Source organism: Eubalaena glacialis, chromosome 17, assembly GCF_028564815.1.
Source record: "Eubalaena glacialis isolate mEubGla1 chromosome 17, mEubGla1.1.hap2.+ XY, whole genome shotgun sequence".
Taxonomy (NCBI): domain Eukaryota; kingdom Metazoa; phylum Chordata; class Mammalia; order Artiodactyla; family Balaenidae; genus Eubalaena; species Eubalaena glacialis.
Genome location: NC_083732.1, coordinates 87,045,516 through 87,066,174, shown reverse-complemented (window position 1 = coordinate 87,066,174; position 20,659 = coordinate 87,045,516). Strand labels below are relative to the sequence as shown.

The window sequence follows — 20,659 nt, the reverse complement described above, 5'->3', positions numbered from 1 at the left end:
AGGACCTCCTGATCCCTCGGACCCACGGGGGTTGTGACTTCCCAGGGGTTGAGCAGGGATTCCTGAGCAGGAAGGGACAGATGGGAAGGTTGGTGCTCTGCCCCAGTCTGGAGTCCCCACGGCCCTGCTCGGACCTGCCTCCTTCCCTGGCGCCTGGCCTCAGCCTCGGCCCGCCTTCCACTCTGTGCTCCCCACAGCTCTTGGTCGAAAAGAGGGGAGAAAGGACTAACGGATTATTTCTTATTTGGTCGATACCTGCTAAGTGTGCTGTGTGTCCTGCTCTTATTATTTAACGAATACGGATGGCGCTTGCTGTGTCACAGACCATGCTCAGTCACCAGAGAGGCATCCCTGCACTCAGGAGCTCAGCCCCATGAAAACGCAGATGGGGTCAAGTGACAGCCGGGGATGCATGACACACCCTGGAGAGTGCCCTGAAGGAGAGGCACAGCCTCTGCAAAGGATGACCTTGGGGGGCGCCCCCTGCTTGTGGTTCCCTGAGGACCTGGCCTCTGAGCACAGACCTGAATGATGGTTAGAGCTCACTGGGTGGGGAAAGGAGGGCAGAGAGCCTTCCAGGCAGGGGGACCCCAAAGAAGAAGGGACAGGAAGGAGGTGACTGCACGGCTCAGCCCCAGAGCAGTGGGGAGCCACAGGGGGCTCCGTGCCGCGGAAATGACAGTATCCGGTCGGCACTGGGGCGACGTACAAAGATGAGGAGACAGAGCCGCCTCCTGCAGCTCACGTCAGACGGGGGGGACACCAGGTGGAAAGGAAAGGAGCGCGTTCCATTCCCTCATCCCCCTGGGACAACAGCGGTCCGTGTCCCGTGGCACTGATGCATAGGAAGCCCTAGCTCTGTGTGAACCCCGCAGGCTCCCTGCACCTCTGCATCCTGCCCTCCAGCCCTCCCTCATCTTCAAAATCGCTCTGCCCCAGGCATCCCTGGGGTGAGGCTGAAGGAGGGCACGACGTCACCCCAGGAGGAAGGGAGGGGACTCCTGCATGGCCGGGCTCGGATCTGAGGGCCTCCGTCTTCTGTCGGTCAAGGAGCGGCATGGATTTCAGGCAACATGGATCACTGTGCATTGCCGGGGGTCCTGGGCTGGGGGTGGTCTTAGGCTTTAGGGCCCCACAAGTGATGCTGTTCACCCCGAGAGTCAGCAAGGGAGTCCCAAGAATGCCCAAATCAGCCAAACGCCATCTTTCCAGAAGCCCTGGTGTGGTGCAGGGACACAGCAACCGTGAGAGGCGATTTCCAACGTGCCCCAGGACCAGAAGCTTCTGAGACTCATCACAGAGCAAACAAAATGCCACTGTGCCCAGAGTCGCCTTCTCCTGAAACCGGCCTCACTCTGGCTGAGACCAGCGACCTGGAAAACGCAGCCTCTTTTTAGTGGCACGGCTTGGGGGCAAGATGACAGGCCAGCTGACATTTGAGTCGGCCCCACTGGGGACTTTCACGGAGTGGCATTTCATCCCTTCACATTTGGTTTTGCAAATCTGATCAGAGTTGTGCCTGGCCCAAGCTGACAGCCTCACTCTGGGGGCGCTCACACGTCCAGGTGACGCCAGCAGGCGCGGGGTGGCTGGGCAGGGAGACAGGCCACCGAGCTATTCCCGGGCCCTCCGCCCGTGCGCTGCCTGCAGGGCCCGGGGCAGCCCAGAGCCCGTGGCTCGACACCACTGTGCAGGTTTGGAGCCCGCGGCCTGGCCGCACTTTGCTTCTGCGGCCCCTGGCCAGGCTGTGTGACCCGGATGGGGCACGGGCAGCGCGGTCCCTGACCCGCACCCCGCTTCTGCGGCCCCTGGCCAGGCTGTGTGACCTGGATGGGGCATGGGCAGCGCGGTCCCTGACCCGCACCCCGTCCCGCCGTGCTCCGGGGCCGGCTCTCTTTCTTGAGTCCACGCGAGCACGCGGCCAGTGGACTTGGTTTCCCCGCATCCTCAGGAGCTACAGATGGACCCTCCTCCGGGCCCCCATGACACACACCCCCGCCGTCCTCCTCCCCTGCCGGGGCCCCTCTGCATTCTCAGCCCCACGTTTAAACGGCACCGCCCATCGAGGCTCCGCTGGGACCCCCTCCACCCTGCAACTGGGGAAACCACCTGTCCCCGGTGTCTCCTAGCTCTCTCTCTCCAGCCCTGGAAAGCCAGCCGTGGGCACCTCACACTGACCACGTGCCAAACCTGTCTCGAGCTTCCCCCTGGACCCACGCCTCCCAGGAGGCCCCCTCCAGTTTCCTGCTCCGCAACCGGGCCCGCCCCCATCCTGCGCCCCGACATCTCTGTTGAAGGAGGCCGGGAACGAGCTGCCCCCGGGAGGCCCCAGTGCTGCCGGGACCTGAGTGCACACAGGAACCACAAGGCACCTTTCCGCCCGCGGCAGCTGGGCACCCTCCCCAGGGGCGCGGCTGGCTGGGGACCCCTCTGCTCTGCCACAGCACGTCGCTGGGTGCACTGCAGGGCCTGCTGCCCGCCACCGGACACTGGCAGGACTTTGCCCACCTGGAGCTGCAGGGAGCCTGGGACCTCTTCGCCACCACCCACACCGACCCGCAGGGCGTGGGCCTTCTCGCCAGGTAGGGGCGGGGCTGGGCCAGGGGAACGGACTGCCCGGGTCACCGCTGCCCAGAAGGCTAGGCTGTGGACTGCCGTACCTCCAGGGTCTGCCTGCAAGCACAGCCCCACGGACTCACGCGTGTGCACGCAGAGCATGGAAAGCACGGGCGCCCCGCCCCCATCTCACGCGCACACCCTGGAAGCCTAGGATGCAGGCGTCTTCCCCCCGGCCTGAGGCCTCCTAGGGGACAAGGGCCAAGTCTGCTCCCCTGTCCATCCCATGCTCAGCCCGGGCCCGGCAGCCAGTGGGCGGCCAGTGGGTGCAAAGGGAGCAGGAAACGGTCGAAGAGAGATGTGCCCACCCACACTCAGCAACATCTCTGGCCGCCTGGCCCCTGGGTTGGGTTGTGTGGGGTGGGGGGACACGGGGCTGCGTCCGCAAGCCCAAGCCCTGCCCCTGCCCTTCGCCTGCGCCCAGGGCCACGGTGCAGAACCGCTGCAAGCAAGTCAAGGCACTGATCATCCAGCGGCTACCCCACCTGCGGAGCCAGGAGGAGCGGGGGAGGAAGGCAGCCATCATCATCCTCACGGGGGCCTGGGTGCGGGGAGGGGGGCCCCTCAGAGACAGCCTGAGCCCCCTCGTCCGGCTGCCTCAGCCGCCGCCAGAACCACACCAGGACCTCACTTGCCCAACAAACCCCTCACACCCCTCCTTCCCGCCTCCAGCTCCTTGGGGCCCGCGGTCGGGGGCTTCTGGCTGGGTCCGCACCTCCCAGGCCCCCCTCAGCCTGCAGCCTGGGGGGACTGTCTTTCCACCCACCCCCCTCCCTGATGACTCGAGGTCCCACCCCTGGGACTGTGAAGCCAAAAGGGCAGTGAAAGAGTAGAAAGAGACCCCAATCAAAGCCTGGTGCTTCTCCCCACCCCACCCTGCTAGAGGAATGTCTGGGCCTCCTTCCATGAGGCTTTGTCCCCAAGTGCCCCACGAGCCAGGCTGTTGATGTATGTTGCTCCCAGCCTCGCTGTGTGACCTCAGACAAGGCCCTTTCCCCCTCTGGGCCTCAGTCTCCCCAGCTATACACTGAAGGATCGAACCAGCTTGGAGGTGGGTTTCAAATACTCATTAACCAAGATACCCGGAGGGAGCAGGTCAGCCACCCTCCCCAAACCGCCTGCCAGGCCCTGGTCCTACAGCCCTGCTCCCAGACACAGATGAGGGCCCCTAGGAGAGGGTGCCAGGACTGACCCGCCTGCCCCGGGGGCCACCCAGTTCCTCTACAGCCCTGCCCTGCTGGAGGTGCTCCCCAAACAGGCCGCCCTGACCATGCTGGCCCGAAGCCTCAGGGACCCCAGCCCCGAGGTCCGCGTGCTGAGCCTGCAGGGCCTGGGAAACATCCTCTTCCACCCAGAGAAGGTAAGAGGGTGAGGAGAGCCGTGGCTGGAGCAACCCCCAGAGCGGCCGGGTGTGCGGGGTGCAGACAAGGCCCACTGGGTTGGAATCCCGGCTCTAGGAACACAAAATCACCTCTCTGGGGCTCGGTTTCCTCACTTGCAGAATGGCGCTGGTGATGGCCTCTTGGCAGGGCTGCGGGAGGGGTGCAGTGTCTACTCCCGAAGGACGTTGTCTCCACCATGCCTGGGGATAGGCGGACGCTCCTGCAGACCTCCAGGCACCCAGGAGGAGCCCACCAGGTGGCACCCCAAGGCTGGCCTGCAGACAGGAGCCTCCCCTGAGAATCTTATGGGCGGGTCCCCCCAGTCATTGCAGACTCAGCTTCACTCCCTCCCGATTCCACCCGTCACCGTGACAACCCACATCCCGTAATGAATGAACATCTGGAGCATTGCCAAAGAGGCAGAAGGGAAGGCCCGCAATGCTGCCTTTGGGGGATCTGGCCGTTCCATCTACAGCCCCCCAGCTCATCCACCTACCTACCCACTCATCCATTCGTAAAGTCAGCCATTCATCCCTCCATCCCTCCATCCGTCCATCCACCCACTCATCCATCCACCCATCCTCTTGTTCCTTGGGTCCTTCATTTATGAGTCATTCTTTTATTATTTCTTTCATTCATTCATTTCACTCAGTTATTCACATTTGCTTTCTCACTTGTTCATTCATTCTGTCAGTGGTCAGCCATCCAGACACCTGTCCCCAGGTGTTCTCCCAGACAGGCAATCAGTAGGAAGTGTCCATGTGCTTTCTCTCTGCCCCGCACTGAGTGTGGACCTGCAGGAACAGAGAAGACAGAGCAGAGGGGCTACCAGACCAGGACGGCCAGAGCTAGGGAAGGTGGATGGTTCCCAAGGGGAGGTGCAGCCACAGCAGGGCTGGGGGAAACAACACACCGTGAGCCCCCCAGCCAGGGAGGCCTGCTTCTGTGGGGACACGTTGAACTGGGCAGGGATGGAGCGGGGCCCAGGACTGAGGGAGGGGCCGCGGTCGCTGCCCTAGACGCCAGAGAGGCACCCTCTGCTGGGGCCCATGAGAACAAATGGCCCCGCAGGACTGTCCACTTCTGTCTACCGTCAAACACAAATCGCACTAACTGGGTGCCGGTGTGTGCACTGGGAGACCGGAGAGCAGCTACATGCAAAAGACCCAAACCGACCGCGTACACACGGTAGAAGTGCATCTCTCTCCCGCCGCTGTGGCTGTCCTGCTCTGCACTCCCCAGGGGAGCGGGGTCCTCGTTTGCTGTGCTCCATTCTGGGTGCTGCCCTCCTCTGCAGGGCCTGGGTGGCCACCATCATGCCCACTCCAGCCAGCAGGCACACCCTGCCCCTTGAGGCACGACCTGCAAGTTGATCACTCACTTCTGCTCCAGTGGTCACGCAAGGAGGCCGGGGAAGTCCATCCCTGCCGCAAAGGGGTCCTCTTACCAGGGGACAAGGGGCCAGCTCAGCAGGCAGAAGGAAGGCCCCCTCCACCCATCCCACTGCTCTCCTCGCGGGGGGGGGGACCCAGACAACCAGGCTAAAAGCTACCTGACAGTCACGGGACAATCACATTGAAAATCTGGATGCTGTTTTCAGGACTGGCGCCCAGCCATTTTTGTCCTTGTTAGAAATTATATTTTGCTTTTAGAAGATGCTACCAATGTAATGCCTACATATTAATGAAATAATTCAACTGAAAACGCTGCAAGTGTAGCCATCGAAGGAAGGCAGACACGCTCCAGTTAGCATCCCTCCCACCCACAGCTGACCTGAAACCATTCCCGTCCAGGTCACCTGTGACGTCCCCGCAGTGGACCCGTCAGCACACATGACTGGGTGACCTTTCCGTCCACTTGGCCCCAGGACCCCTCCCTCATTTGGTTTTCCTCCCACGTCGAAGGTGGTGCCTTGTCATCTTCACTGGTTCCTCCTCCTGTTCTTGGACCCTTTCCCGCCATTCTCCTTGGTCTACACTTGCTCCCTTGGTGGTCTCCTCCAATCTTTACGTACCACCTGTTGGCCAATTGCTCCCAAACCTGTATCCCAAACGTGGACCTGAACTCCAGCCTCGACCCTCAAACTGCTTGGATTCTAGCAGCATCTAAAACCCAACGTGTGCACAGCGGACCCCTCACCCCAAACAGCTCCTCCTGCAGCCCCCACCTCAGGTGACGGGGGCTCCACCCGTCCAGTTGCTCCAGCCCCAAACAGTAAGGTTGTTCAGCCGATCGACAAACCCCACAAACACCCAGGCGTGCTCCTGCCTCAGGGCCTTTGCACTTGCTGCTCCTTCCGCTGGAAAGCTCTTCCAGCACCTCTTCGTAAGAATTTGCTCAGCTGTCACCTTCTCAGGAACAAATGCTCTGATCCTACTTAAAATTAAAACTTTAGGGACTTCCCTGGTGGTCCACTGGTTAAGAATCTGCCTTTCAATACAGGGGGCACGGCTTCGATCCCTGGTCGGGGATCTAAGATCCCACATGCTGTGCAGCACAGCCAATAAATAAATAAATAAATAAAATAATTTTTTTAAAACCTTCATAACCACCACCTCTGCTGGTACCTCCACCCCAGTCGGTCCCACCCCTGCCCTGCTGTTTCATACCACTCGTCACTGACTGACACACGCCATGTTGTGTGTTTAACTTTGGGTCCTTCTCCAGTCCACTGCCAGACCTGGGTCCCAGCACCCTGGCTGCCCCCAGTTGGTGCTCAGAAAGTGTTTGTCACTGAAATGAATTTAATACTGTAAAACTAAATACAGCTTAGGAAGCCAATGAAGTTGCCTAAAACTTGCTTAAAAGTTGTAAAGTCAGCCTAGTTTGCACAAGCCATTGATAAGGGGCTTGATGGTGGGAAACATCCATTTGCTGACATGTCACTTTCTGACATGTACATCCAGACAATTCATGAGCACACTGCACACAAGAGGAGCAGAAAGAATTGGCCGAAAATGAGCTTAGTTTTTTCTTTTAAAGTAATGTAAAAATGGGAAATGGTCATTGCGACATAGAAGGTCTGGAGCCACCACTGGTGCACCCACCTCCCCATGATGTGATTCGCCAGCGACTTCAGTGTGTGCCCACCTGACCAAATTTGTCTCCTCCAGCCCCCCAGGCCCTCTCTCACCCATGGGGAGGCCAGGAATGGGGGTAAAGGCAGGGTGGGGCAGAGGAAGGGAAGAGTGGTCTCCAGGACTTGCTGAGGGCCCTCTGGCCAGCATGGGGACAGACAGGAAGGACCTGGGAGCCAACTAGCACGGGGCTAATGCTCCCCTCACCCCAGGAGGACCCCCAGTGGCTCAGGGAGGAGAAGCCTGTCTGCAGTCTGTCGACAGCTCCCAGTGGACAGACCAGGGCTCGGAGCTCATTTCCCTCATGGGCAGAGCCAGGGCGGGATCCAGCAGGGTGCGGGGGACAGTGCAGGTGCCCAGGCCTGGATGGGGGTCTGCGAAGGGCAGAGTCTGAGTTGGTTCTGGGTCTACCCGGCAGGGCTGGGGTGCGGGGGGTGCAGAGGCAGGGGTCCCAGCACCCTCTGCCCACCGGCCCCACCTCCCCCGGGGACGCCTGTTCCGTGGACTGCCGGCGCCCTTCCTCGACGGCTTCTTCCACAGCGGCGAGCCGGTGGTGGTGCGCGTCATGGGCACCGTGTCGGACGTGCTGCACCGCCTGGGCGCACACAGCACAGAGGCCCAGAGCCTTGGCATCGCCATCAACGCCCGCTCCTTCTCCGACGACGTGAGTGCGCCCAGGGAGGGGCGAGCGCCCCCATCTCGTGCCCCTCCCGTGCCTCCCCCGCTCCCTTCCTCGAAGGCGGAGAGGACCCCAGGCCACGGTCCAGCTGGGGCGGGGAGGTGGAGGTCCAGGGCAGCTCCCTGGGTGTGCACCGGCGCTGGTGGACCAGCCGGGAGGCCACCAGGTGGCGCTCGCCCTTCTCCTTGGGGCTGAACTAGCGCCGACATCCATTCTCTCCAACCCCACCTGTCCTCACCTTCCTGACCTGTCAGCACGTTTGCAACGGCAGATTTTCCTTCACTGGGAAATTAGAGGGATAAGCCCCGCCCCCCAGCTGCTTTCATGACACTCGGGTTGTCAGGATGTGATTGTCAGCATGAGAAATGATTTCAGGTCCTTGAGGATGGCCTGTGACCCTCCCCAGGAGCCCTGTCTGAGGGGGAAGGCAGAGCCCTGTCCCTGAGAGCCCTGAGCCCAGGTGAAAGGGTCCCGCTGAGGGGACTGAGCCCCATCCCCACCACGAAGTGGAGAGTCAGGACCCCCAGGCAGGTTTGGCTCTGGCCCTGAGCCTCTGCCTTGCAGGAGCGGGATGGAATCCGGGCAGCGGCCATGGCACTGTCCGGGGAGCTGGTGGCGTCAGTGACAGGCAGAAAGCTCAGTGGCCTGAGAACCCAGGTGCACCAGAGCATGGTGGCCCTGCTCCTGCACCTGAAGGACAGCTGCCGGGCCGTCGTCACGGTCAGTGCCTCCCGATGGGCCTTCGCCTTGGCGGGCGGGGCTGGGGACCCACGGGTGGCAGGGGGCGGGGGGCTGGGGGTCTGCAGATGGCAGGGGGTGCTCCCTGGGGCAGCAGGTTTGGCCCCCTCCTTGGTTTCCCTGCCCCTCCCCATGTGCACACACGTGCACTCACACACGTGCACTCACACACACGTGCAAACACGTGGCCGTGCCGTCTGTGGGCAGGACACTGTCTGTCCTGCTCACTGCTGTGTCCCCAGCACCTGGCCTGTAGTTGGGGCTCAGGTTGCTTGTTGAACTTGCTGAGATATGGGCTGAGCCCTACTGTGTGCCAGCCCGTGCCCCACGCCAGGCCATTAAGACGCAGCTCAGCCTTCCTGGAGCTCCCAGCGGCCAGTTTCCCAGCCGATGGGGGTCGAGTACTGCCTTCGGTCGAGTGGGGCCTGGTGCCGCGGCCAGGGAGGTGGTTGGACTGAGCGCTGCCTCACAGGCAGCGGGAAGGAGCCGAGGAGCCCAGGAGGGGCCGCGCCTGCGCTGCAGCTTCCTCAGACCCCACCCCAGCCCGGGCCCTCCCCTGCGGTCCCCACAGCAGGCCAAGCTCGCCTTCCACCGCGGCTCAGTGCTACTCCGATGGCGGCTGCGGCACACCCTCTCCTGCACGCCGACCTGGGAGGCGAGCCTCAGCGCCCGCCACTTCCTCTGGAGCTGCCTGGTTAGGGGCCGCAGCGGGGGACGGGAGGGGAGGGGGGCCAGGAGCCGGGATCCCCGGGGCTGGGGCTCCGGTCCGTGCTCTGTGCGGGGCCAGCCCTCTGGGCCCGGCGAGTGACAGGCGTGCTCCCCAGATGAGCCACAGCCAGGAGGGTCTCAGCATCCACTTGGCACAGGCCCTCAGCTACCTGCACAGCCACCGTCGTCACATCAAAACCCGGGCAGCGCTCTTCATGGGTGAGTGGGGGCCGGGCTCAGGGACCCCCGGGCCTGCCCCGCCTGAGCACCCTGAGCCTCACCCGCCCAGCGCCTGCCACGCCACTGCAGCTGGAGCTCGAGGGCCACTGGCAAGAGGAAAGGTGGCGGGGGGGGGGGCGCCTCGGAGGGTCAGGAGCAGGTCCGAGCCCTCATCCACCGGCCAGCGTGCTCCTCGTTGTCACGCAGGTTATACCATCTGCCACCACCCCCAGGCCGTGTCCCAGATGGTCAAGGACATGGACACGAAGCTGCTGTTCTGCAGTAAGTGGCCCCAGCCCGTCCACACCCACACCCATGTCGCAGGGAGGGTGGACCCCCAAACACGCGGGGCTGAGAGGGGGTAGGAGTGGGGAAGGGGAGGACCCAGGCCTGGAAGGTCCAGGAGGTGGGGTCTGGGTGCCAACCTGCCCCCCCCCGCACCCCAGGTGGGAATGAGGGCACTGCCCTGTCAGGGCGGGGCTGTGGGCAGACGGGACCGCAGGGGGGACCTCTGACTTGTCCCTCCTCTCCTGGAGCTTTTGAGGATCTTAAGAATGACCCAGAGCCCGGCATCCAAGAACTTGCCACCAGGCAGTCCTCCTTCCTTCAGCAGATGGCAGCCAGACTGCGGTGACTTCCAGATGTCCTCCCTCACCTTCCTCCTCACCCACCCCCAGCCCCATGCTCACCGTGTCAGGCAGCCCTGCCCTGTCCACACAGAGCTTGGTTGCATAACATTTTTCCATTTGAAAGAAAGATCTAGATTCAACAAAGATGCGTCACACCTGTACGCTCCCTGCCCACCATTCCGTGGGTCCCCAGGGGAACCAGGCAAGCCCCAGGAGACACTGGCAGACCTAGGGGAGGGCGGGGAGACCATGCCCCCCCGAGACAAACTGGGAAGTCTGTGCAGCGCCCTGCAAATGACAGCCCCTCCCCTCATGGAGATCAGGTGGGCTCCCCTTGGCCAGAGCCCAAGCCATGGCCTGCCAGTGTCCTGGGCGCTGGGAGGGCACTCCCAGGGCAGCCTTGGCCCTTGGGGCTCACGGCTGAGTGGAGCCATTCACCAAGGCACTCCGACGGCATTCAGTTTGTCTCCAGCTTAGAGCTCCGTAGTCACGGGGGTGCTGACGGTGGGCAAGAGGCCCCTTGGCTGGTCTCCCTCAGCCCAGGGGACTCAATGTCTCCCTCCACCCCCACCTCTAGCCTCCTGAGTCCAGTCAGGGCTGGCAACTGGGGTTGGCAGTGGAACCAGCCTGGCCCAGAGTCAGACCTTCCTTGTGGGCCTGGCCCATCCTGGATGAGCTGTGTGGCCTGAGGCGAGGGTCTCAGCTCTCTGAGCCTCAGCTGTCCCACCTGTAAAATGGGTAGTAAGACCTTCCTCCAAGACCCCTTGGAGGGCTGAGTGTAGAAGGGGTCCCCCGACTCCCAGGGAGCCCCTGGAGACCCACCTGACCTTCAGGAGGTCCTTCCCCTCCCAGCCTTGGTTTTTCCACTTGTGCTATGGGCAGGTGGGCCCTTTCCCTGCCTGTGAAACAGGGCCTCCCTAGGGCCTCCCCCAGGGTGTCTCTCGGGACCCCAGCCGGCCGCCCTCCAACAGGAGGTCCTGCCCAGCCCAGCCTGCCCCCCGCCTTCCCCCCCACCCCGCCCCGTGCCCTCCCTGACCCTCCCCACTCCGCCCAGGCAGAGCTTCCACCCGGAGTGCCTTGCCCACATCCCCAGCCTCGGCACCTCCACAAGCCCCATCCCTCGAGGGCCTGCCAAACAAGGCTCCCTGCCCCTCGTCAGCCCCTCCTGAGGCCGGGCACCCCCGTACCCGGCTCACCACCCCTCTTAGACTGTGAGCCCCTCGGGGCAGGGATGGGGCTGCACAGGGCCGGCACCCAGGAGACCCCAAAACTTGGATGGTGGGTTGAAAAAATACAGCAACTTCATGGACACGCCCCAGATTCACTTGTGTTCTTGGGTGTGTTTGGGGAAAGGAGGAAATAACTCTCGGTAGGGCTGGCGGCCCCTCTCCACCTGGGAGCCCCGTCTCCCCGTCTGTGCATCTCTGAACAGGGCACCTGAGGAGGAGCTCTGGGTGGGTTTGCCCTTTCACGACTCTCCATCTTGTCCACGGACCTCCGTGGGTGCCCCCCCCATCTCTCCTCCGCTGCAACCCCCTGCCTGGGTGGGAGGGGTGCACTCCTTCAGGACCAAGAGGCCTGAGGGGGAGGATCCCCTCAGTCCAGCTGGTGGGTGGGAGTGCCATCTCTCCTGAAACGGGGGGGTCTTCCTGGTTTCACCCAGCACTTGCCCCCTGGCCACCTCCAGGCAGTGGGCAGGCAGGCCTCCCGCACATCCCTCCACCTGGCCCCAGTTCACCCTCCCTCTGGGAAGTCTGGTTTAGTAAAAGCTTAGAGCTGGGTGGGCCTGGACCCAACAGGTTCCTGGAGCCGAGGGTGACTGGGCAAGCCCCCAGGGGAACCGAGACAGGAGAAGTCTGAAGTGGAGGGAGCCCAGTCCTTGCCAGCAGGGCGGCGGGCTCTAGACCCGGGCTCACGGGAGGTGCCCCATTAACCGTACCAGTGGCAACAGTTCACTGCCAGGCCGGCCACAGCAGACCAGGGGTGGGGAGACAGGGCCTGTGAGCTGGTGGGTGGGCCACCCTCCCACCTGGGGAAGGTGCAGAGCTGAGAGCTGCACACGGGGAGGCTGGGAGCAGGGCAACCCATGCCCCCAGGCAGACCCTGCCCCTCCCACACACACTCTGACCTATCACGGCAGGCCCAGTCGGCCACCATCACCCGCTCCCTGCTCTGGGCCTCTAAGGGCACCTGGTGGGGGCAGGGCAGGGCAGCCACCCCACTGGACACAAGCCCCAAGGAATTACCAAGCGACTCACCCTGTCCTGCATAGGAGCAACGCTGGTGACCCGGCCCTGAAACAGCACCATGGCAACTGGGCGGAGCCGGCTCAGGCCACAGCCCTTGCTCTATCTGGGATGGCCCCTGCCCCTGAGCCAGGGAGCGCAGCGACCCGGCGTAGACACCAGGGGGCACCCCAGCACAGCCGGCCGGAGGGGCTGCCGGCCCCGTCCTGCTCAGGGGCCTCCCAGGGCCCCGCCTGCCCCCTCGAGGCCGCCTGGCCCCCGACCCCACTCTCCAAGCACACACAGCCACAGGGTCCGGTTTTATTGCCTTCGAGTGTCCAGAACATCTGACCGCCCCAGACCAAATAATTTAAGGTGCCAAGAACAGGTCAGGGTGAGGGGCTGCAGAGGAGGGGCCGGGCCCAGTGGTTAAAAAATACACCAGCCCCCAAACAAACGGGCCAAAGAGGAGAGCTGCCCAGGGGCAGGGCACTGGCAGGAGAGCCAGGGACGCGGGGTGAGGGGGAGATTAGGGGGGAATTAAGCCTCAGAGGGACAGAAGGAGCCGAGGGCGCAGACGGAGACACATAGGGCACTGAGGAAGAGACAGAGACGCGGGGCATGTAGACAAAAGGAAGGATGGACCAGACAGTGGTGCGAGCACACACACACACACACTTGCACGTGCGTGTGGACAGAGACGCAGGGGGACGGTGACAGGAGACAGCAAAGGGCGCGTGGGGCGGGCCAGATCGTTGGTGGCGGGTGTGCCAAGGCGTCTGGAGAGGAGGGAGATGGAGCACCGCTGAGCCCGAGGCCAGGGCGCCAAGGTCCTGAGCTACATGACACAGCACTTGGTCTTGTGCGCGTGTGGGTCCTTGAACCGCAGTCTCTGCTTAGGCCGGTATTTTTCCAGATAGGTAAGCTGTTTGCTGTTGATGGCTCCACGCCGCTTCCTGGGCAGACGGAACAGGGGTGGGGATCAGGCGGGACCCGGCTCGGCCGCCTGCCCTGCCGCAGGGCCTCGAGGCACCAGACTCCAGTGGGGCTGGAGCGGGTCCTCGTAGCCAGCAGAGCCCGTCCCACCTCTAGGCCTTTGCCCAGGCTGCTCCTGCTGCCAGAATCACCCTTCCCCCATCACCTGCAGTCACCGCTGCTGGCCTTCGACTCACCTGGCTATCACCTCCTCCAAGGCTGGCTCCCTGACCCCCACCCTCCAAGGCCCCCATGTCTACCTGGGTACCACCTCACCCCCAGGCCCTGGGACCCCAGAGGCCGCAGGGCTGGAGCCTGGGCATCCCGGCTGGCTGGGAGGGGGAGTAGAGGAGGGGGGAGGTGGACCTCAGGTGCCCAGGTGTGAGGGCACCTAGGGCTGCCCACCGGGCGCTTCTGGAGGTCATCTGTCCCCACCCGCCCGTGACCTCAGACGTGGCCCCAGACTTGCTCTGGCCAAGGAAACGTGAGCGGGGGAGGAGCAAGCCTGTGCTTCTCTGAGTCGCCGGGTTGGGCCCAGCCCCCCATCACGGGCCTCGGGCCTCAAGCTGGGGAGCCGCCACCGCGGTGAGTGCGAGAAGGGCTCTGGTGAAGGCCTGGCCCTCGCCCTGGTGCCCCTTGGATCTGCGCCAAGGCGCAGAGCTGCACACAGGCTCACAGAGAGAAACAGCGTGTGTCTGTGTGTGCAAGTGTGTGCGCGTGTATGAAGGAGTGCCGGGCTCCTGAGGAGGCCTGAGCTCCCATGGGTGCACGCAGGGCTGGCTGCCTGGCTGGTAAACAAGCCTGCCTCTGGGAGAAAGAGGCGGCTGTGCCCTGGGAGCCGCCACTGGGGAGGCAGCACAAGAACACACCCAGGCACAGAGCGCGTGCGTGTCTCTCTCTCACACACACACGCACACACACACACGCACACACACGCACGCATGCACGCACACGGTGGCTGGGCTGGGGGCGGGCTCGGGCCCAGCGCAGGCCCAGGTCCTCTGCCATCCACCCCACTGTCCCTGCTGACACCCCAGGACCCTGCACCACCAGGGCTCTTTTCCCGGGAGCAGTGGGAGAGACAGGAGCCCCCCACCCGAGGAGGGGGAGGGGGGGAGACCCCCGTGGGGGCTGAGAAGCTGGGGCAGAGGCCCCAGGGGCCAGGGCTTCGGAAGGGCGGCTCTGAAAGACCCCCATGTGTCAGTCGTCCCTGGGGTGTTAGGGAAGGTGGGCAGGGTGCCACAGGAGGTTCCTTTCACAGAGGGGCTGGGCTGGATGGCTTCTGGGGGGTCCTTCCTCTCCCAGGTAAGGAGAATGCCACCCCACATCAGGAGTGCTGGAGGCTTAAAGAGTTGTTTGCCTCACCTCCCTACGTGAGCCTGCTCGTTACTCAACGCAGCCCAGCCTGTCTTGACTGCCGCGCCCCAGGCCGAAGGAGCCGCGGGCCACAGAGATGGGACCAGCCAGGCCCTCACTGTAGCCTCTCCTCACTCATACCTCCCAGCCAGGGGAGAAGGCCGCACTCAGGGACCAGTCCTCAGTCAGGGCCAGGCGGCCTGAGCGGTGCGTTGGTACCACAATAGGAGGCTGCACTGGACTGGGGGATGCCTCAGAGGACACCCCAGGGCCAGGGGTCAGGAGTGCCCACTGGCAGGGCACTGGGCCCCTGCGGGGTGGGGAGCACAGGATAAGGGCTCCCTCAACCCGGACCCCTGAGCACTCACCACCGCCCTCCCCCACGGGCCACTCACTGTCGGATGAACTGGATGGCGTCCTCGTACTTCATCCCGCTCTCGATGAGGGCCAGAGCCACGAGGACCGGAGCCCTAGAGCGGACAGCAGAACCAGATCAGCCGAGCCTCTGCTCCCAACCCGTCCCCTGACAGGCCGCCTACTGAAGACACAGAGCAATGCCTTCCCCCTCGGGGCCTGAGGGCTGCCCAGACTCCCCCAGTGCCCTGCTCCTCCCGACCCTGCTGTGTGACCTCAGGTGAGCCAGGCAACCTCTCTGTGCCTCAGGCTCCTTGTGTGTAAATATGTTGGTGGGAGGGTTGAAGGAGGAAGAGCGAAGCGCTGGGCTTAGGTCTGGTTGTGGATAAGAGATTGCCTCTTGGCTATCAACCCCACTCAGCCAGTCCCTCTGCAAATGGGGATTCCACCGCCTGGGTCCTTCAGTGAAACCCAGGCTATTTGCTGGGGGCAGGGCCTTTGTGCCTGGAGAGGGGCGGAGCTGGCAGTTCCTTCCTGCTCAAGTGCACAGTCCCAACCACAGCAGGAGGGAGCAGGGTCAGACTTTGGGAAGGACTTCCTCCCCGCCCAGGTCTGGGAACTTCCAAGGAAGGAGGTCATGTGTGATGTGGGTTCAGCACCCACATCCGAGAGTGAGCCAGGCCACAGGGTCCCCAAATTCAAGCCAGCTGCCCTGCCCGGCCAGCTCACCGTCCCAGGCCGGCCACGCAGTGCACAGCCACGCAGCTGCCGGGGTCGTCACAGAACTTGGTCTTCAGCAGGCTCAGCCAGTCCTCCACCACTCTGCCGGGTGGAGGCGCCCCGTCGTCAAACGGCCAGTCCTGCAGAAGGAAGCAGCCCGTGAGGGCCCTCCACACCGGAAGGTGGGGTGAGGGGCACAGGCCGGCCTGCCCACGGGCACTCTGAGAAGCGCAGAGGATGTCGGGAGCCCACGAGGGTGAGGGTCAGGGCACAGGGCCAGGGAGCTCCCCGCTGCAAGGCTCCTCCTCATCCTCTCCGCTCCCTCAGCCGTCCTCTCCTCCAGGAAGCCTCCCCGGAACACCCTGCTCTTTTCTTTGAGGAGCCCCGGGAGCCCTACTCCCCTCCCCATGAGCCCACACTGCGATTCTGGGGTCAAAGCCTGACCCTCACCCAGCCTCAGAGGTTCTGGGTCAGGAGGCCCAAGGGGTCTGGCCCACAAACGTGGCTGACATGTGCCTGTCTGTGTCCCCAGCCCCCAGCACAGCTGCACAGAGCAGGCCGGGCCCAGTGAGGATGGAGACACTTAAGTCCAGTGGAGCAGACTTAGTGCCGTTTAGTGCATCCACATGTGCCCACCAAGGCTAGGCCCCCGGGTCATCTAATCCTGTTGCCGGACTCCGGATTCAGCAACCCCTGGAGGAAACCGGTCTGCCTGGCTGCTGTAAGTCTAACCCAAATCCTTCCTGCTGCAGTGGGAGGGGTGGGAAAGGCTGCGGACTCCCTGTGCTACGGGCCGCTTTACAGCGTTCACCTGGTGCCTTTCAAGCACCCACGCTCTACAGGTGAGGAACGTGGGGTCACTCAGCGGGGAAGGGGCAGAGGCGGGACTCAGGCAGGCCCGTCTGACCCCGAGGCTCCGACCCTTCCACCACTCTCACCACGGTCGCCTGGCTCGGCGTCCTCCCCAGAGGGCTGGCCCCAGGGCTCTGGTCGAGGCACCGGGAAACCCGTGGCCCATCCCACAGGGCCTGCCGCCTAGACATCGGTCCCCAGCACCGGGGACCCAGGAAACAGCCCCCAGGGTCCCTCCCCACGGCCTCGGTAGAGCCTCCCCAGGGGCCCGCCAGGTGCCCCCAGCCCACCCTCCCGGAGGCACCTGCTGCCCGGCGACAGGGCCCCGAACGCCAGGCAGGGAGACAGAGATGCGCCCCTGAGGCAGCCCAGACCCTTAGAGATGAGGCCTGGGCACGAACACGGCGAGGGGGGCGCGGCAGGGGGCACGCAGACAGGCCACGCGTGCCTGCTTCCCAGTGAGGGGCCCCAGCCACCTCCACCGCCCGACCCCGCGCGGCAGCACGCAGCCCTCACCACGACGGTGATGCCGTCCTTCTCCAGCGGGGCCTTGTCGTAGGTCACTTCGCACACACGCACCACGGTGGTGGCCCCGTACTTCTTCAGGTCCTGGCAGGGGGAGGAAGGCAGGGCTGAGCCGGGGCTGCGGGGCTCAGGGCTGCGGACCCCCTGACCAGGCCATGCCCCCCTTGACCAGACAGAAAGGCTGATGCCCAGCGTGAATCCCCAGTGGCTCACTGACTTTCAGGCTCAGTGACTTGCCGAGGGTGGGACAGTCTTTCCTGATGCTCCTGGGGCAACTGTCCCTGGGCCCAACCAGCAGCAGGGAGGGTGTCCCCACCGACCCTCCTTGCCATCGTGGCTACTCAGCCGGGAGCCAGCTTCCTAGCACGACCTCCCTCCTCTCGGGTGCTCAGGACCCCAGATCACATCAGCAATTTCCAGGCAAAGATCCTGGCTCCCCAGGCAGGGATAAGACACCATCAGCCCACACGTGAGCCCCTGCATGGTCCCTGCTCTGGGCAGCCCTCCCAGCCAAGGTTGCAGGGACAAGTCCAGTCAAGGGACATAGCCAGACCCCAATCAGGGGCCTTCAGAGTCTCGGCGGGGCAGGCCTCGGGGCGGGGAGGGCAGGCACCTGCCCAGATGGCACCCAGGAGGGAGCCAGGCCCTGCACACCAGCGGGGAAGCCCCGGGCTACCAGGGAGAAGGTCAAGGCAGTTCACAGCCAGGCGTAGGGATATTTATACGCTGGGGTGGAGGGCTCCACTCCATGGGGTCCACGTGCCGGGGCTGCACCCACCCCGACCTGCTCCCAGCAGCTATTTTAGGAGCAGTGAGGAATCAGCTGCTGGACCTTGCTCATCATGTGACGGGGACACTGGACACAGTGAGGACAGCACAGAGCTATTCTGAGAATGCGGGGAGCAGGGGGCGGTGGTGCAGGGCTCTGAGGCCGAAGGGGTACCTCAGATCCCTCTGTGCCTGCAGCCGAGGGTGCTTCCACCCAGCCCAGGGCTGGGCCCTGACCCTCATCACAGACTGAGCGCTGCCCCCGGTCACACACTGAGCCCTGACCCTGGTCACACTCTAAGCCTTGACCCTGGTCACACACTCAGCCCTGCCCCTAGTGACAGACTGAGCTCTGACCCTGGTCCCACACTGAGTCCTGACCCTCATCACACACTGAGCACTGATCCTGGTCACACTCAGCCCTGACCCTAATCACAGGCTATACAGGGGGCCAGCCCTCCCCTACAGGGTCCCAGCTCGATGTCCAGGGTCCAGGTCCCCCAATGGCAGGGCGCGCACTGCCTCTTTCTATGGAGTTGCTGAAGTCCTCTCGTGCCCAGGCCCCTGTTCAACCATGACAAGCGCTCAAGGGAGCTTTTCTCATGTTGCAGTGGGAATGGCTGGAGGTCTGAGCCCACAAATGGCCCTGCACACAGCCACAGGCTCTGCAAACAGCAAGGAGCACTACAGAGGCCAGTCTCCTGCAGGGGCCACGTGGAGAACCGCAGGCTCCGCAGACACATCTGGCCCCATCCGCTGGGCCATGAGCAGCACACACCTCAACCTGCTGGCTCTCAGGGTACAGTGGTCACTCTCTCCCGTGGCCGCCTCGGACTCCCGCCCAGCCCCTCATCACACAGATATCTGTGGCCTGAAGCCCCCAGCTGGCCTGTTCCAACCCAAGGATTCCCCCACCGCCGGTGGGCTTCCTGCCGCCTGGGCTGGCCATGGAGCTGGCCTTCGTGCCCCAGCCGCCTGCAACCGCCTGTGTCCAGGCTGTTTAAGCAGCCACTCCTCACCTGGGGGACCCTCCCTCCTCCTTCGCTCAGCCTCTGCACAGAGGCCGAACGGCCAGCAAAGGGCTCGGGACTGCCCCGGCCACAGGTGACGTCCTGAGGAGGCGAGGCCCGTTTCTCCTCCTACCTCTGAACCTGCCTCTGTTCGTGCAGCGTGGACTCCCGCTGCCCACCCTGCAGGCCCCAGCGGGCCCAGCTGATGCCCCCGCAGTCCTCACACCAGCTCTGCAGGAAGGACACCCTCGGGTGCCCCCCGGGGACCTTGTGACCAGGCTGGCAGCTCCGCTCCCGAGCGCGGTCCTTGGGCCGACAGCTTTGCGGCCCTCGGGAGGCCCCCGGCCGCGCGGCCGGACGTGCTGGACACTCACCGCGATGAAGCTGCTGAGGGTGGCGTTGGTGGGGTTGTGCGTGATGAGGAAGCGCATGTTCTTGTAGCTGACCTCCACGGGGGCCGGCCGGTTCATCCGCGCCATGGCTGCGCCCCAAAGGCGGGGCGGCGCCGGGGAAGGCGCTGCAGGCGGGGCCGGGGACGCGGGTGGGAGGAGGCCCCGGCAACGCCCCAGAACCCAAGGACAACGAGATCCCTGTGCCCGTCCAAGAGAGAGAAAACGCTTCTTTAAAAACCTGCCCCCCACACCGCGCACAAATATTGTGCAAATACTTGGGAGGGGGGAGGATGCTGCCCGGATTAACGGGTGGATAATTAAAAAAGAAAACCCAACTCTTTAAAAAACGAAAGGAACGAAAGAGCCCCCTGGAAGTAAAATGGACCAGCCCAAGCTCCTGTCTCTCGGAGCTGGATAATTACAAGGGGGCAAAAGCAAAAATAATGACAACCAAAAACAGTCAGCAAAGAAAACTCGAAAAAGCCCAAAGTGAGTCCGGCCGCTGTGGCCGTGGCCAGCGCTGTCCTGTCGCTGGGGACGCCCCGTCTGCATCCGTGGACAGGTCAACGGCCGCCTTCACTCAAAGGCCCCAAACCCCCAAGGACCAAAGGAAGAATGAACTCGAACTGAACCAACGGGGCGGCCTTGGGGTGGGTACAGGCGGCTGGGACACGGGGCCTCCGTCACGTTACCCCATCGGGGTACGGCGAGTCCTGGAAGGGGGCAGGGGGCTCAGGCGGCAGAGCCGGCCCCGGGCCGGGCGGCGGGGGCCATGGGCGGGCGAGGGCAATGGTGAGGGCCGGAGGCGCGGTGCCTCAGCAGCAGGCGCGGCGGCGATGCTGGCCGCAGCAACACTCAGAGTGGCCCTCTGAGGCCCTCTCCATAAATCCCGGGCTGGTCAGCGGCAGGCAGCGTCTGGGGAGGAGGGGAGAAAAAGAAATGAAAAGGAAAGGGGTCCCTGGGCGCCCCAACTCCCAGGAGGGGTCCCGGCCGGGGTCCCGGCCGATGCTTCTCCCGGGCCCTGCTGCAAGGCCACGCTGAGCGAGCCACCCTCCCTGGGCCTTGGTTTCCCCATCTGGGAGCACAAAGAAGGACGGCTCCTGCCAGGGCTGACCCAGAGCCCTGAGGTGACAGGACAGCCACCAGGACAGGGCAGAGAGGGACGGAGGGAGGGACACACCCCTCCCCCGGGAGCGTGCTGAACCCCGACACACGGATTTCAGGGCAGTCTGTGGTAACAGAGGCCCAGCCCCCATCCCCTGAGCCCGGGCACCCCAGGATGCCCACCCCCACCCCGGGACAGTCACCCCCTCCTCTGCAGAACACCGGCCTCTGTGGCATTTCCAAGCCCACACTGCTCTGGGCCAGCCGGTCCTCCGGGAAAGGGGCTCAGGCGCGGAGGCCAAGGCACCAGAGCACAGCGGGGTGAGGGTG

General features: G+C 64.0%; 2 protein-coding genes across 7 annotated transcripts in view; one reads left to right on the top strand and one right to left on the bottom strand.

Moving 5' to 3' along the window:
- Nucleotides 1–11,217, top strand: part of LOC133077066 (maestro heat-like repeat family member 5) — a 64,344-nt gene extending 53,127 nt beyond the window's left edge. Inside the window, 12 exon segments of the mRNA XM_061171737.1 lie at nucleotides 2,445–2,582; nucleotides 3,041–3,155; nucleotides 3,833–3,972; nucleotides 7,559–7,739; nucleotides 8,319–8,474; nucleotides 9,064–9,186; nucleotides 9,317–9,419; nucleotides 9,627–9,701; nucleotides 9,956–10,049; nucleotides 10,097–10,116; nucleotides 10,242–10,371; nucleotides 11,103–11,217. Coding sequence (XP_061027720.1) covers nucleotides 2,445–2,582; nucleotides 3,041–3,155; nucleotides 3,833–3,972; nucleotides 7,559–7,739; nucleotides 8,319–8,474; nucleotides 9,064–9,186; nucleotides 9,317–9,419; nucleotides 9,627–9,701; nucleotides 9,956–10,049; nucleotides 10,097–10,116; nucleotides 10,242–10,371; nucleotides 11,103–11,217 — 1,390 coding nt within the window.
- A 1,805-nt stretch (nucleotides 11,218–13,022) lies between these two features.
- Nucleotides 13,023–20,659, bottom strand: part of PTP4A3 (protein tyrosine phosphatase 4A3) — a 34,205-nt gene continuing 26,568 nt past the window's right edge. For 4 of the 6 annotated variants that reach the window (XM_061171917.1, XM_061171915.1, XM_061171914.1 and 1 more), the window contains exons 2-6: nucleotides 19,208–20,140; nucleotides 17,047–17,139; nucleotides 15,688–15,818; nucleotides 15,000–15,074; nucleotides 13,023–13,229 (exon numbers count right to left, since the gene is read on the bottom strand). In XM_061171917.1, the coding sequence (XP_061027900.1) occupies nucleotides 13,112–13,229; nucleotides 15,000–15,074; nucleotides 15,688–15,818; nucleotides 17,047–17,139; nucleotides 19,208–19,312 (522 nt within the window). In that variant the 5' untranslated portion in view covers nucleotides 19,313–20,140 and the 3' untranslated portion in view covers nucleotides 13,023–13,111. The remainder of the gene's footprint in view (nucleotides 13,230–14,999; nucleotides 15,075–15,687; nucleotides 15,819–17,046; nucleotides 17,140–19,207; nucleotides 20,141–20,659) is intronic. The other 2 variants (XM_061171918.1, XM_061171919.1) reach the window with 2 other exon arrangements.